Below are 15,359 nucleotides of genomic sequence, written 5' to 3' on the forward strand. Positions count from 1 at the left end.
TTGTGCTGCACAGCAGTATGTGCAGGACATTCCTACTTGTTTTAGAATGAGCCCTTCAGTACAACAGAAACATGCAGGAACATCCTACACTAGTGAAAAATCCTGCAGGACTGCTGTGCAGCACAAGTGAAAAATCCTGCAGGATTTTATAAATTCCTGCAGATTTTTTTTTAAAATCCTGTAGGATTTTAAACTTCCTGCAGGATACCTGCAGAAAAAATTAAAATCCTGCAGGATTCCTGTAGGTTATTGTCAGAAATAGGTATATCTCAGCTCTGTCCAAGATAGAAAATGCTGTGTTGGGACATTCCATTCCCAATACATTATCTAACATCTGTTTCATATTAACTTGGAGTTGTACAGAGCCCCCTCCTTGCCTCATTTCTTTCTTTCTGTATGTTTGTGTATATTGTATGAATGTGTATGACAGAGGTCTGAAGGATCCTTAGGATTCAAGGGGAGTCTTCACCATATGGACTCGTTATCTGTGATATCTGTATGATGTAATGCATGTTCTTATTGGATAGTCCTGTAAACTCCCCTCCAATATTGCAATATATATATTTGTACGCTAGATGAGCTGAGTTGAGCTACTTTGATTTCGCTCCCCAATATTGGATGCTTTGTACTGATTCCTTCATGACTCAATAAAAGACGGAGAAAAAGGCACTGCTATCGTTTAGAAGATTTTCATTTCTAACAATTGGGGGCTCGTCCGGGATTCTCCAAATGGTAAGAATCTAAATTAATTCCCCTTTTAATGAGGAGTTGATTCTTATTGTTTGTTGAGACATAATTTTAAAGTGATGATAGTGCCGTATTGTGGTATTCCTCGTGTTTAAATAATGCGGGAAGAGCGATAAAGGACATAATCAAGTTTATTTATCGTTAGTATGGTTTCCTCGTATTTTTGATAAATGCGGGACGAAGTTTTCCTCGTGTTTCGAATGAAATACGGGAAGAACAAAGAAAGAGACTTAGATCCCCTCTTTTTTTTGTTATGAGATTTCCTCGTAAGTTTTTGATAAACTTCGGGAAGAACGTAAGGAAACGTGATTAATTTCCTTCGTTGTGTGCGCATAAAAAATCTCCGTCGTTTTTTGGGGCTTTGTGAAGTGAATCAGTGCACAGTTTATTATTTTTTTTTTCCTTTCTCTCCTTTTCTATTCCTCTTCGTTCTTTGCTTCCTTTGACTAAAATGCTTTACTAACAAATGACACTGCAGCATTTTTTCTTCTTTGTTTTCTATTTGATTATTTGAATTTTGTTTATAGGTATATTTTTGTGGTCTCAAAAAAATGGGAAATAAAATAAATCCACCTTTATTTAATGAATCTCCAAAAGATTTTATGGATAGAAATAATCAAGCCTTTTTTACAGAACCTTATCTATCTAATTTAGCCGGCTGGTCAGAGGGTAAAACACAATTAGATCCATTTCCGCGCGAAGGATCCTTTAGAGATACAGACATGTCTGCAGCGAAAGACATGATCTACGGAAACTGGGGTGATCCAGAATGGGACTTTGATTATATGAAACAATCCTATAAAACTTGGGAAATGATGAAAAAGTACTGGGATCACGGACCTGAGATAGATAAAGCGGCTGGAAAAAATAATAACGATCGCAAATTTTCTAATCCGCGGGCTGATCTCAGAGCAGAGTCTGACAGAGTGGGCAGCGTCACTCAGTCAGTCTCTCAGCCTGAAGAGAAAGACAAAACTTTCTCTCACACCGCACCTCCTCCGAGTTATGAACGTCTTCCGTCACCGTTAGCGTGTGTGCCCGTAAAAAACAAACTATATCCTGATTTGAAAACTGCGTCTGCATTTCCGTTCGTTGAAACTTCTGAAGGATTTAAGGTTCATCCGTTGCCTCTTGCGGATGTTATTGCGATTGCTAAAGAGCTTCCTGATCCGTCTAAAACACCTCATCAGTATGTTTCGGTTTTGAAGCGATTGACAGCCTACAGTCAATTGACAGGGCGTGATTATCGTTTCATACTAACTAAAACACTCCCTCCTGAAATTACGGAGGAAGAATTGATTGAAGAAATTGATTTGTTAAGCCCGACATACGATACGCCATCGCCTCGTAACATTTTGACAAGACATGCAGCAGAGCCTGTTGATTTGTCTAGAACTTTCCGTAACGTTAGAATTGTGGAGGACCATGATGACCACGATGTCGATTGGGTTTGGGCCAATTCGGGTAAGCTCAAACTTTTCTTCAAACAATTAACGGCATTTCTGCTGAAATTGTCATCTGCTAAACAAGACATCTCACATGCGGCTAATGCAAAACAAAGAGCTGGCGAAAATCCAGTTGCTTTTTTCAATAGATTTAAACATGCATGGACTGAAGAATCGGCGATTCCGGTTGATGATGATAATTCTCAGTTGTTTGTGAACACGTTTTTGAATAACATGCATGAGGAGACTGCACAATTGATTCGTATCACCACGAATAATTTTTTAACGATGTCAATTGATGACCTTGGCAAGCGTTTACGTGAGCTTTCCTCTGCTGGAGCTTTTGCTTCCTTCAGAGGGAAAACTCCGATCATGTTACAGTTTGATGCTGCGGCTCCAAAACGTCCCTTTGTTTACACAAAAAAAGTCTGTTAAATGTTACTGTTGTGGTCGTTCTGGACATGTTGCAAAATTTTGCAGACAAAGAACTAAGCAACAGTTTAATACAAACCAGATGTGTACACGCTCAAATGTCTATGACAGAAAACCCCCACCTTCGTTTTCTCCTAGCTACAGACAGAGTGTAAAAAAATTCAAGGAGATATCCAACTGAATGGAATCGCGCCTGACGGTGCGAGAGCAAAGAATCTGAATTTTCAAAACTTTCGATGCAATATCCAAATAAATCAAATGTTTTGCCATTCCTTGAACTAAATGTTGACCATAAACCTACATGTTTTAATTGATAGCGGCGCTTCGGTGTCCTCGTTATCTTCCGATGTGTACTCAGGCTCCGTCACGGGAAAGAAAATTCATTCTGTAGGGATTAATAATGTTCCTGTGAAATGCGAATTGACGCCCAACCTACCAATTACTTCTAAGGATGTACCGACATTGTTTAAAATGCATTCCTTTGCAATTACACCGAATTCACCATTCTGCCTGTTAGGTGCAGACTTGATGCACAAAATTGGTATGAAATTGAATTTTGATGCTAACTCTTTGACACTTTTGTTTCCTTCAGTTTTTTCCATTACAACCGACACCGGAAGTGCTCTTGTGGACGATTCGTCTGCAACTGTGCTGACACCAGACATTTCGGGAGTCAACCCTCAATTGTGGGCGGAACACAAGGATGACGGAGGGTTAATAGATATCCAGCCCTATAGGGCGATTTTGATAAATACTAGGCCTGTGTTTCATAAACACCCGTTTTCAAAGGAAAAAGAGGAGGGAAATTAAACCTCTCCTTGTTCGATTTTTGGAACAAGGCATTCTGGTTCGAACTCATTCACCTTATAATACACCAATTAATCCAATTAAGAAAGCTAATGGTACTTGGCGTTTAACGCAAGACCTAAGAAAAATTAATGATTTGATCAAACCACTTGCTCCTATTGTACCAGAAGTTCAGGCGATAATTAATTATATTCCTTCAGAACATACATTTTATTATGTTATTGATTTAAGCTCCGCATTTTTCAGTATTCCTGTTCATCCTGATACTCAGCCACTGTTTGCATTTTGTTTTCAGAATTGTCAATATAGTTGGACACGTCTCCCTCAAGGGTTCAGAGATTCTCCGGCTGTTTTCTCCGCTGTAGTGCACGACACACTGAAAGATGTCAAACTTCCTCCAGACACCTGCCTGCTGGTCACATGTGTGCTGCTGCCACAAAAAAGAAATTGTTTGCAAAGTCCTGGCTGACAAACTTCAGTGGGTGCAGAGAAAAGTCACTTACCTTGGACATGAACTGTCACAAGGCCAAGTTCGTCTGTCTGCGGACAGGATCAAAGCCATCGCTACATTTAAGCATCCATCCACACGGAAGCAAATGCAAAGCTTCCTGGGACTGGTCAATTACTGCCGCCTGTGGGTGCCTAATTGCTCCATGTATGACAAAATCCTGCGAGAAGTTACGCTGGGTGACAAAGACGATATTACATGGACAAGTGAGATGAATCAAGCATTCAAACATTTGCAATCATCACTCTTAAGGCCGCCTGCCCTTGGCCTACCCTGTTACACACAAGACTTTCATCTATATGTGTACGAAAGTGGTGGCACAGCCGCAGCAATCCTGGCCCAAGAGCATGGGGGCATTTTTCGTCCAATAGCTTATTTATCTAAGACCCTTGATTCGGTCGCTCAGGGACTTCCGGCTTGTTTGCGTGCAGTGGCTGCCACAGCAATCATGATACAGGATGCTGAAAAGGTGGTTTTGTCACATCCTCTTATTGTACATGTTTCTCATCAGGTAGGGGCCATTATGCATAATATTTCGACTCAACACATGACTGCCCAACGCCGTTCTGGCTATGAGGCTATATTGTTAGCTACTGCTAATGTAACGTTGAAAGTAACTTCTGTTATTCATGGCCCTACTGTACATTTGCATAGGTTGCTGACACAAGGTGAATTTGAGAGCGACAACCACGACTGCCTGAACAGGATCCAAATTTCGACTGCTTGCAGGCCAGACGTTTCCACGTCTGTCCTGGAGGAGGGCATCCATTGGTATATTGATGGATCCTGCTTTAAGCCAAACGACAGTACATATTTGTGTGGTTATGCTATTGTTGAATTGCCTAATAAAGTAATTGAAGCGTATTCACTGCCACATAAATCAGCACAAGTCGCAGAACTGATTGCTTTGACAAGAGCTTGTCAATTGGCAAAAGGTCAGTGTATCAACATATATACTGACGCCAAATATGCGTATGGCGTAGTCCATGATTTTGCTAAATTGTGGGAGGAAAGAAATTTCAAAACCTCCGAAGGAAAACCTATTTCGCATCATAACATTGTGGCCGAGCTGATCAGTGCAGCACAGCAACCATTGAAGCTTGCTGTAATTAAAGTAGCTGGTCACAAAACAGGTGAATCTGACGAGGCCAAAGGTAACAGATTTGCGGATGAAGTAGCGAAATGGGCAGCAAAAGAAGCAATGCGTAGTCCGCATGTAAATGAACAAAACAATGAAGTGCCGATGATGAATTCATCTTTGATTAATGATTTGGATGTTAAAATCTTACAAGCGAATCCTACTCAACATGATTTGACTCATTGGGCCGCCAATGAAGTAAAACCAGATCAAGTTGGTATTTTAAGAGATAAACAAGGTAGAATCGCGCTACCAGCATCTACTGTTGTAATGCTGTGTAGACATTATCATGGTGTATCACACGTGTCAAAAGAGAAAGTGATACAAAATTTGAATCAATCATACTGCATTGCGAACGTTCGAAGAAATACTTTGTTGATATTGGATGCTTGCCTGGTGTGTGCGCAAACAAACAGGCACAAGGCAATCAGCCATGATGATTTACCGCATCCTGAACTTCCTTTCCAATATTTACAGATCGATTTTACACACATGCCTCCATGTGGAAATCACAAGTATTTGCTCGTGATTATTGATCGATTTACTAAGTGGCCTGAGGCTTTTCCGTGTGGAAAAGAAGATGCAAAGACAGTAGTGAAGGTTCTTGCCAAAGAAATTATACCGCGATTCGGCATTCCGACTGTTATAGCAAGCGACAATGGAACTCCATTTGCTTCTAAAGTAACACAATTGTTAGCTAAAGAACTTAGTATTAATTGGCATTTTCATATCCCGTATCATCCTCAGTCTTCGTCAAACGTGGAACGTTTGAACAAAACGATAAAAGAACGTCTTAATAAAGCGTGCTTAGATACGGGCAGAAATTGGGTTGATTTATTGCCTGCCGTACTGACGGAAATGAGAATGTCTCCGTCAGCCACTACAAAAATGTCTCCCTTTGAAATTCTCATGGGTAGACCTTTCCCGACCCCTTGGGTCAGAGGTCGCGCTGGCAATCTTTCCACAGGTGACACGGAGGTGATCATCGCAGATTATGTGGATTCCCTAGTTAGAACGTTAAATGGCATAAATGGTGATGTTTCTCTCTCTCTCCCTCTTCCATCAGAAGGGCCAACTCATCCTTTCGTTCCAGGACAATCGGTGTTGATTAGGTGTCTGAAACCTACGAAACTTGGAGAACCGAATTATCTTGGGCCGGCCACGGTGATCGCTGTGACAAGGACAGGTGTTCTGACTGATCTTCAACCACAGTGGATCCACGCAAGCCGCGTGAAGCTTGCTCCAGAGGAGGGCCTTACTGATTCAAGGTGAACGGTGAAAGCACTGGAGGAGCTGAACACGCAGCGCCAGTGCCCAACCGGAATCTTTGAATTAGGAGGACCTGAGGAGGAACCTGGAACAGTCAACATGAAAACATTCCTACTGACACTGCATAGGGCAGGTGTTTGTGCTTGCCTATGCCCGTTCAGTATCAAAACAAAAGCAAGGAGTCACAAGTGTAATTCCAATTCCTAGAAATAATGTATAATGGTTTATGTTTTATGGTAATATTAAATGAAGATGTTTTTGTTATGAAGGTACGGGTAAACACCCAGAAACAAAGTTACATAGAGTGTGATGCCCCAAGTGACCCTGAAGTATATTTAGACAGTGTTGGACAGCCAAGAGGTATTAAATGTTTGGATTAATTCTTGGCTAAAGATGGAGTAGGAATATGTAAAATATTTGGTGACAAATGTTATACATACATCCTGGGTCACATTGATGATGATGGTAAATTCATGAAGGTATGAAAGGAAATGGATAAGTTGAATAAAGAATTAGCTGATAACGTCAGGGAATATGGGGACATTTTCCAATGTGTTTGGGTGGTTTCGCACCCTGGATGTTTTCCATTATATCGATTGCTGTATGCATACTTATGTTATTATTTGGCCTATGTTTGTTACAATTACTAATGCAAAAGTGTGACTGTTATATTTGTACATATATACCAGAAAATGATTAAGATGGTCATATCATAGATGGTATAAATAATATGACAAAAATTGTTGATGAATTACAGAGAAGACAAATGAATGATAGATTATGGGTTTGGAGATTGGATTACAAGTTAGCAAACAGAACTATCAAGTACTAATGACTTTGAAAGAAATGTTTGATTGAAATATGTTTCATGTATTATTCTGTAATAATGGACATACTGAGAATCATGTAATGTGATAATTATGTTATATTATAACTGTCATTATCAAAGAGGCCACTGTCAGAAATAGGTATATCTCAGCTCTGTCCAAGATAGAAAATGCTGTGTTGGGACAGTCCATTCCCAATACATTATCTAACATCTGTTTCATATTAACTTGTACAGAGCCCCCTCCTTGCCTCATTTCTTTCTTTCTGTATGTTTGTGTATATTGTATGAATGTGTATGACAGAGGTCTGAAGGATCCTTAGGATTCAAGGGGAGTCTTCACCATATGGACTCGTTATCTGTGATAGGCCTATCTGTATGATGTAATGCATGTTCTTATTGGATAGTCCTGTAAACTCCCCTCCAATATTGCAATATATATTTGTACGCTATATGAGCTGAGTTGAGCTAATTTGATTTCGCTCCCCAATATTGGATGCTTTGTACTGATTCCTTCATGACTCAATAAAAGACGGAGAAAAAGGCACTGCTATGGTTTAGAAGATTTTCATTTCTAACAGTTATTTTTGTAAGGGTTGTACTCGAGTAGGCTACTCGAGCGTGACAGCGATGATCAATTATAAAAACAAAGATTTTTCATTTTTTTCTGATTGGTTATTCCCAGATAGCAATAAGTCGGCAGTGCGCCGGCGGCAGTAGAAGCGGCAGAATGGCGATATCGCAAACACGTTTGATGGCGCACCGCCGGCGGCAGCCGCTTTTTAAAAGTGTATTTACAAGTCATTTCTAACAATAGGTTAAGTGGTAATAATTTAGAGTAAAGCTCTGGAGTAGAATATACCATTATAACTACAATGCTGACCTGTGGCACAAGGATTTACAAGCTATATTTAACAATAGAATAACAGTTAAGCACTGTGACGGAATGAAAGTAGAATTTTTGGTACTAGTTAATGTGCAATATCAAGTATCAGAGGTATGAAATAGGATTTACAAACTATAATAGAATCGTTAAGCACTGACGGAATGAAATAAGCCAATACTAAAGTCACGGTAAGTAGAATATTTGATACCAGATAATGTGCAAATATCAAGTATTAGATGGATAATCTAGGATTTACAAGCTATATTTAAAAATAGAATAGTTAAGCACTGTAACAATGAAATAAGCAGCAAATTGTATATGAAATAATTGAGATCTTTGGTATCAAGGAATGTGCAGGATAACAGGTATAATATACATTTTGACATTCAACTTACACATGACAACAAGTGGGAATAAATATAATTAACAGCAGAAAATCTGGCTGTAGAGAACACAGCCAATCAGAATGTCTGGAGAGGTTGGGGACTGCGTGGCGTAGTGGGCTAAGAATCACCGGTTTTCCCTGACCTCCAGAATGAGGCAGTGCAAATTGCCATATCTTCAGTGATTCCTCGTGCGCCTGTATAAAAGGACAAACCATCCCATATTCATCCAAGGAGCTGCCCTCAAAGCAGGGTCACGAGAGAAAAAAAAAAAAAAAGAGCAATTTCCACAGTGAACAGTGTGGATTGGGTGAATGTAGTCTGACACTTTTAGCAGGCTTTTTTAAGGGTCTTGATGTTACTGACTGCAGGATAAAGAAAGGGTTCCAGTTGTCAGTGATGCTGGGGTGTCAGTAGTCAGCCTAGGTTTAAGGAGTCGGCTGTGGGTCCCTCTCAGCTGTGCGGCGCCTTTTTCCACCTTCATGTTCAGATGCTCCTTTCAGGTAATGCGTAACGTTAACCTGGATCGCCTCATCAGTGGCATCCTGGGTTGCCGGGTTCTTCCAGATGGCTCCTGTAGAAAATAAAGATCTGTCATTCCATTTGAATGGCATAAGGTCATACACATCTACTTAAATATAAAAAAAATATCCAACTTACTTTGAACAATGGTCTTCAGGAACATGTCTCTAAAACATGCTTTATCCCCTACACCAGTCCAGGTTGTATTGATGGAAAGGTGATTAGAGAAGATACTCTGAAGCATTCACACACGGTTGTCTTTAGGTCCCTCCCACATTTGATTGCCAAAAACCGAAGCTGAAAATACAAAAAAAAAACACGTTACAAATTACATTTCTCTGAAGCTTCTCATAAATTTAAAATGTGACAGGCTGTGGATTCAGACTGTAGAATATGCAGTGTACGATCTTAATTTTACTTTTTAGATTACCCTATGGCGTTATAAACGAAATCGGCACACTTACAAATCGTTGCTGGAGCTCTTTATCCTGCCTCAAACTGTTGTCAAGCAACACCAAATTTTCCTGGGTGTCTAGGGGGGAGTAACAGATCCCCTGGCAGGGATAACTCTCCAACAGACACATTGGCACTGAAACGTTGCAGCATAGCATTTTGTCGTCCATGCTACGCACAACATCGCCAAACTCCAAGACGTCGCAGCATTAGGGTTTGATCTGCACCTACAGGGGTTCCCAGAATAAAAGAATAAAGTAGTCAGTCCTGGTCCTTCAACTACTAAACTATGACATTTATATCTAGGTCTACTACATGTACAGGTGGCCCCAGTGGGAATTAAACCAACAACCACAGGTGTTGTTTGCAAGTTGTACCCGATTGCCCAGTCGCGAGCAAATGTCTTCAACATTGTCCCAACTTGCTTCACCTGCTCTTGAAGCGAGCAGCTGTCACCTGGGAAGTAACAATATATTGATTAGCAATACACTAAATATAATAGTAATATAATATAACCACAATTATCATACCAGTAACTTTCCCTGTAATTTCTATCCACAGTATGTTATGCATGGCATACAAGTTCATAATGAAGAACCCTTATGATAACATCAATTTCATTTTTTTCTTTGAAGCAGAATATTTGTTTGTAAAGGGGAGGAAAAAGAAAATAATGAAATATTGGTATACAGATTTTGGTTGATATATCATACTGTACAGTGAAATTTGCTATTGTTATATCCCTACTCACCTGAAGGACGGATAGATCAGGCAAATCTCCAGTCAGGCCTTTGTAGAGAGTTTGCTCCTTTGAATAAAACTTTCATGAGTGGGAAGTTGCATATCCACAGGTATTTTAATTCAAACATGCAACATATTGTAATAAATCTACAATATTCAGCCTTTACCTTACACCCTCGGTTGTTGCTCTACACTTTTATTATATTAAATACTTATTTATATAGCTTGCTCACTGTATAATCACAATAGCCTAATACTTACAGTGAGGAAAATAAGTATTTGAACACCCTGCTATTTTGCAAGTTCTCCCACTTGGAAATCATGGAGGGGTCTGAAATTGTCATCGTAGGTGCATGTCCACTGTGAGAGACATAATCTAAAAAAAAATCCAGAAATCACAATATATGATTTTTTAACTATTTATTTGTATGATACAGCTGCAAATAAGTATTTGAACACCTGTCTATCAGCTAGAATTCTGACCCTCAAAGACCTGTTAGTCTGCCTTTAAAATGTCCACCTCCACTCCATATATTATCCCAAATTAGATGCACCTGTTTGAGGTCGTTAGCTGCATAAAGACACCTGTCCACCCCATACAATCAGTAAGAATCCAACTACTAACATGGCCAAGACCAAAGAGCTGTCCAAAGACACTAGAGACAAAATTGTACACCTCCACAAGGCTGGAAAGGGCTACGGGGAAATTGCCAAGCAGCTTGGTGAAAAAAGGTCCACTGTTGGAGCAATCATTAGAAAATGGAAGAAGCTAAACATGAGTGTCAATCTCCCTCGGACTGGGGCTCCATGCAAGATCTCACCTCGTGGGGTCTCAATGATCCTAAGAAAGGTGAGAAATCAGCCCGGAACTACACGGAAGGAGCTGGTCAATGACCTGAAAAGAGCTGGGACCACCGTTTCCAAGGTTACTGTTGGTAATACACTAAGACGTCATGGTTTGAAATCATGCATGGGAGGGAAGTTTCCCCTGCTTAAACCAGCACATGTCAAGGCCCGTCTTAAGTTTGCCAATGACCATTTGGATGATCCAGAGGAGTCATGAGAGAAAGTCATGTGGTCAGATGAGACCAAAACATAACTTTTTGGTCATAATTCCACTAACCGTGTTTGGAGGAAGAAGAATGATGAGTACCATGACCGGGGCCATGTATTGCCAGATTTTGGGGAACAACCTCCTTCCCTCAGTTAGAGCATTGAAGATGGGTCGAGGCTGGGTCTTCCAACATGACAATTACCCGAAGCACACAGCCAGGATAACCAAGGAGTGGCTCTGTAAGAAGCATATCAAGGTTCTGGCGTGGCCTAGCCAGTCTCCAGACCTAAACCCAATAGAGAATCTTTGGAGGGAGCTCAAACTCCGTGTTTCTCAGCGACAGCCCAGAAACCTGACTGATCTAGAGAAGATCTGTGTGGAGGAGTGGGCCAAAATCCCTCCTGCAGTGTGTGCAAACGTTTGACCTCTGTAATTGCAAACAAAGGCTACTGTACCAAATATTAACATTGATTTTCTCAGGTGTTCAAATACTTATTTGCAGCTGTATCATACAAATAAATAGTTAAAAAATCATACATTGTGATTTCTGGATTTTCTTTTTTAGATTATGTCTCTCACAGTGGACATGCACCTACGATGACAATTTCAGACCCCTCCATGATTTCTAAGTGGGAGAACTTGCAAAATAGCAGGGTGTTCAAATACTTATTTTCCTCACTGTATAACACAAGATTGCATCTTAAACGAATGACTGAGTTGAAAACTTGAATAAGAACGCATTTTACACAGAGGGGACCAGTTAGGGAAACTTAGATGCCTACAATAACTGTTTTCATTTGATTTGAGTTACGTTAAACATGAATAACCTTAGCCGAGTCCCCAGGAACATCGGGCTATTAAAGTAACAAGCCTATAACTGCGGTCTTATTAATTCTAGCTTCACCATACATTCAAACTGTGAGGTTTATCTGCTTTCCTCGTGGACCTGTAGCACAATGCCCTGACAGTAACTTCACCTGTGCCCTGATCTTTATTAGAAACTGAGAGGAGAGCAAGTTAATATAAGTGATATCACAATTATCACAAAAATTAACAAACAGTCTGCTTTAAAACTAAGAAAAAACAAGCTTCTATACTAACGTTACATAAAAAAATGAACACGTGGCGAACTAGCTTAGCCGCTATCTGCCGGCACACCACATTAGATTAAAATACTTACCCTTGTAGTTGTGCAGATAACTCGATATGTAGAGTTTAAAGCCCTTGTCCCTCTTGCTTGTCGGAGCAGGGGCCCAGGCATCAACAATGCGATGAACATCGCTGACGCATATTTTCGGAAGATTCTGGAGACATTTCACGGCCAGGCCACCGGGAAAAAGTCCTGGTGCTCCCAATGGCCAGTCCGCAGCTGGTTAGTAGGTAAATCAGCCATCTTTTGCGTTTCTGTTTACCTGCAAGCTCTCCTGCTCAAAACACATTTTTAAATATGGTTCACTACAACTTTGCTGCCACCAACAAACCAGTAACCATTTGCTCTCAGTTCATTAAGAGTTTGTCCTTTGCTTTGGTGCTGAATTTTGTCATGGCAGTAATCTAAGATCAGAAGTATACCACACCATCTCTTGGTAGGATTTCTGGGTGCTTCAAATCAAGAGGTAAGGAATATTTCTTTAATCACCCTCCTACCCTGAGAACACCATCTTGCAATACTGGGTCAAGTTGGAACAATTGATGGCTATGCGGTAGTCATGACTCAGTAGCCATGACTCAGTATTCGCATTTCCTCTTTGAACCAATTTTACAAGCACATTACTGGCCTTTCTTCTGTATGGGTTTTGCTGTTTTGGCTCCGAGCAACAACATTCAATGCTGTATGCCATTTTGTGAACCATTAAGTCTTTCCCAAAAATGTTCCTTTCATTTGTTAGTAGTACTTGTGTCGTTTTGACTTCAGGATAGCCCACTAGAAGCTCTCGAGTTGACTTTGGTGTGACAATCTTACTTTCCCACACAAACTTGGTTCCATTAAGCCAATTTGAACTAATCTTCTACTAGCATTGTTTAGAACTACACCTTGAGGCAACTGGAAGCATGAACTTCTGGATTTTGATCAGTGTTGATATAGTGCCACTGTGCTGGGTCCATAGCTTCTCTGATTCTTTGGACTCAATTGGCCATGAAAACATGAAACCTTCAGGCTTCATTGTTAATGTAGCCTAAGACTAACTCTGAATCTGTCCAAAAATACTCTTGGTCAATTTTGAGCTCCAGCTCCTCCCTTAGCATACTACTGACAGCCAAGGAGACCACTGCAGCTGTTAACTCGAGCCTTGATAAGGTAAGGACTTGTGTTGCTCATTTCTCATCCAGGACGACTTTAAAGGAGAAGGTGTCACTTTTCACACTCCACTTTACTCCCAACATGGGCTGGACTGGGAGTTCATCATAACTGAGGTCCACATCCTGAACTCCGCTGGAGATTAACTTGTGGAGGTGCAGTCTCCCCCTTGCACATGCATTTCGTGCTTCTCTCACTGGTTTGATGGCTGTGTCCACTGATTCTACACTAATGAAGCCATCATCAATATAGAAATTCTTTCTGATGACATTGGCTGTTTCGTGATACTCTTTTTCATTATGGTTTACAAGATACTTCAATCCATAATTTGCACAGCTAGGAGAGAAAAGATGGACATTCGTGCAATATACGTTTGGCTTTGAATTTGTATCACCATTTTCCCACCACAGTAAGTAATCTCTGTCCTCCTGGCTTTCATGGAACCTGTGGAACATCTATTCTACATCACAGATGTCTGAGATTGTGTGTTTGCAGAACCCACAGTGTACTACTGTCAGCCCATTTGTGAGCTCAGGTCCAGCAAGTAAGTGATCGTTCAGAGGCATCCCATCATACTTGGCAGAGCAGTTGAACACAAACCTGAATTTTTCTGCCTTTCTTGGGTGATAGACCCATTGATGAGGAATATACCACAAATTTCCTGCCTTGGATTGGCGTTCAGCTATCTCTGCATTACCATCCTTTGGGATTTTTCTCAAGTTTTCCTTTCAGGCTCTTCAGCCGCACTAGAGCCAGCCGCTTATTTTCTGGCAGTTGTAGGTGTGTCTTAAAAGGGAGGGGCATTTCCAGGTGCCCATCTGTATTAAAGTGTATTCTTTCATTTAGCAATTGCATGAATTGTATGTCATCATGTGATATACTCTTTTCCCCAGGGTTTGTATCTTAGAAGTCTGATTTAATGGCTCTGATGACAGTGGCTCCTTGACAGATACAAGATGGAACCACACCCTGCCTTGCTGACAATGCACCAAGATGGCTCATCGTCACCTCCAGTGATTACTTGTTGTGGTGCCAATGCTCTCGAACAGTCGTAACCAATTTACATTTATGCATTTGGCAGACGCTTTTATCTAAAGTGACTTACGGTGCACTTATTACAGGGACAATCCCCCTGGAGCAACCTGCCTTGCTCAAGGACACAATGGTGGTGGCTGTCGGGATCGAACCAGCAACCATCTGCTTATCAGCTCAGTGCTTTAGCCCACTACGCCACCACCACTCCAATTTGGAGTCCGACCTCACAAACATCAGCTCTGGTATTTCCTGTGCTATTACATTGAGATGTGTCCCAGGTATAGGAATGTAGGAACGTTCAATGGGATGAAATATCTGGGAAAGGCAGGTGGCAAGTTGATAAGGCTTTGTGAGGAAAACCCCATAACTCTAAGCCTACTAACTCTTTCACTCTGAACAATGGAATCTTTTCCAATCATTGTGGTAAGCTTTAACATGACTGGCTCTAAAACTTCCTCCATCTTTTCACATACCCCTTGGTATACAAAGGTGTTGCTACTCTATGTATCCAGTTGGGCCTTTTCTTGTCCTCCATGGGCTTATTGGCAAACCTCTGGAATTTCTGGAGAGTCTCTGCATCACATGCATGTGGGTTTGAACATGAAAACAAAATGTTTACTTAGTTGGATCCGTTTGAATCCTTTGAGCTGTTCTCAACTGACTGGCTCGATTGGCATTAGAATTTTAGCATTGTTTATACGTTTGGATCCAATTTTGTCTTCTTGACATCTGTTGGGGCAATGATTTTCAGCAACATTTATTCACAATGGTCAATATTTAATCTGTAGTTTATTTTACTATTTAATCTGACTGT

At 40.7% G+C, this 15,359-nt stretch overlaps 1 protein-coding gene across 1 annotated transcript; it reads left to right on the top strand.

Moving 5' to 3' along the window:
- The first annotated feature begins 1,559 nt into the window (after positions 1–1,559).
- LOC127639463 (uncharacterized) lies at positions 1,560–7,713 on the top strand. Its single transcript, XM_052121516.1, has 2 exons — positions 1,560–2,211; positions 6,144–7,713. Exons 1-2 carry the CDS (start codon positions 1,560–1,562, stop codon positions 6,347–6,349), a joined length of 858 nt encoding a protein of 285 aa, XP_051977476.1. The 3' UTR covers positions 6,350–7,713.
- Positions 7,714–15,359: the final 7,646 nt, after the last annotated feature.

This window comes from Xyrauchen texanus, chromosome 48, assembly GCF_025860055.1.
Source record: "Xyrauchen texanus isolate HMW12.3.18 chromosome 48, RBS_HiC_50CHRs, whole genome shotgun sequence".
Taxonomy (NCBI): Eukaryota; Metazoa; Chordata; class Actinopteri; order Cypriniformes; family Catostomidae; genus Xyrauchen; species Xyrauchen texanus.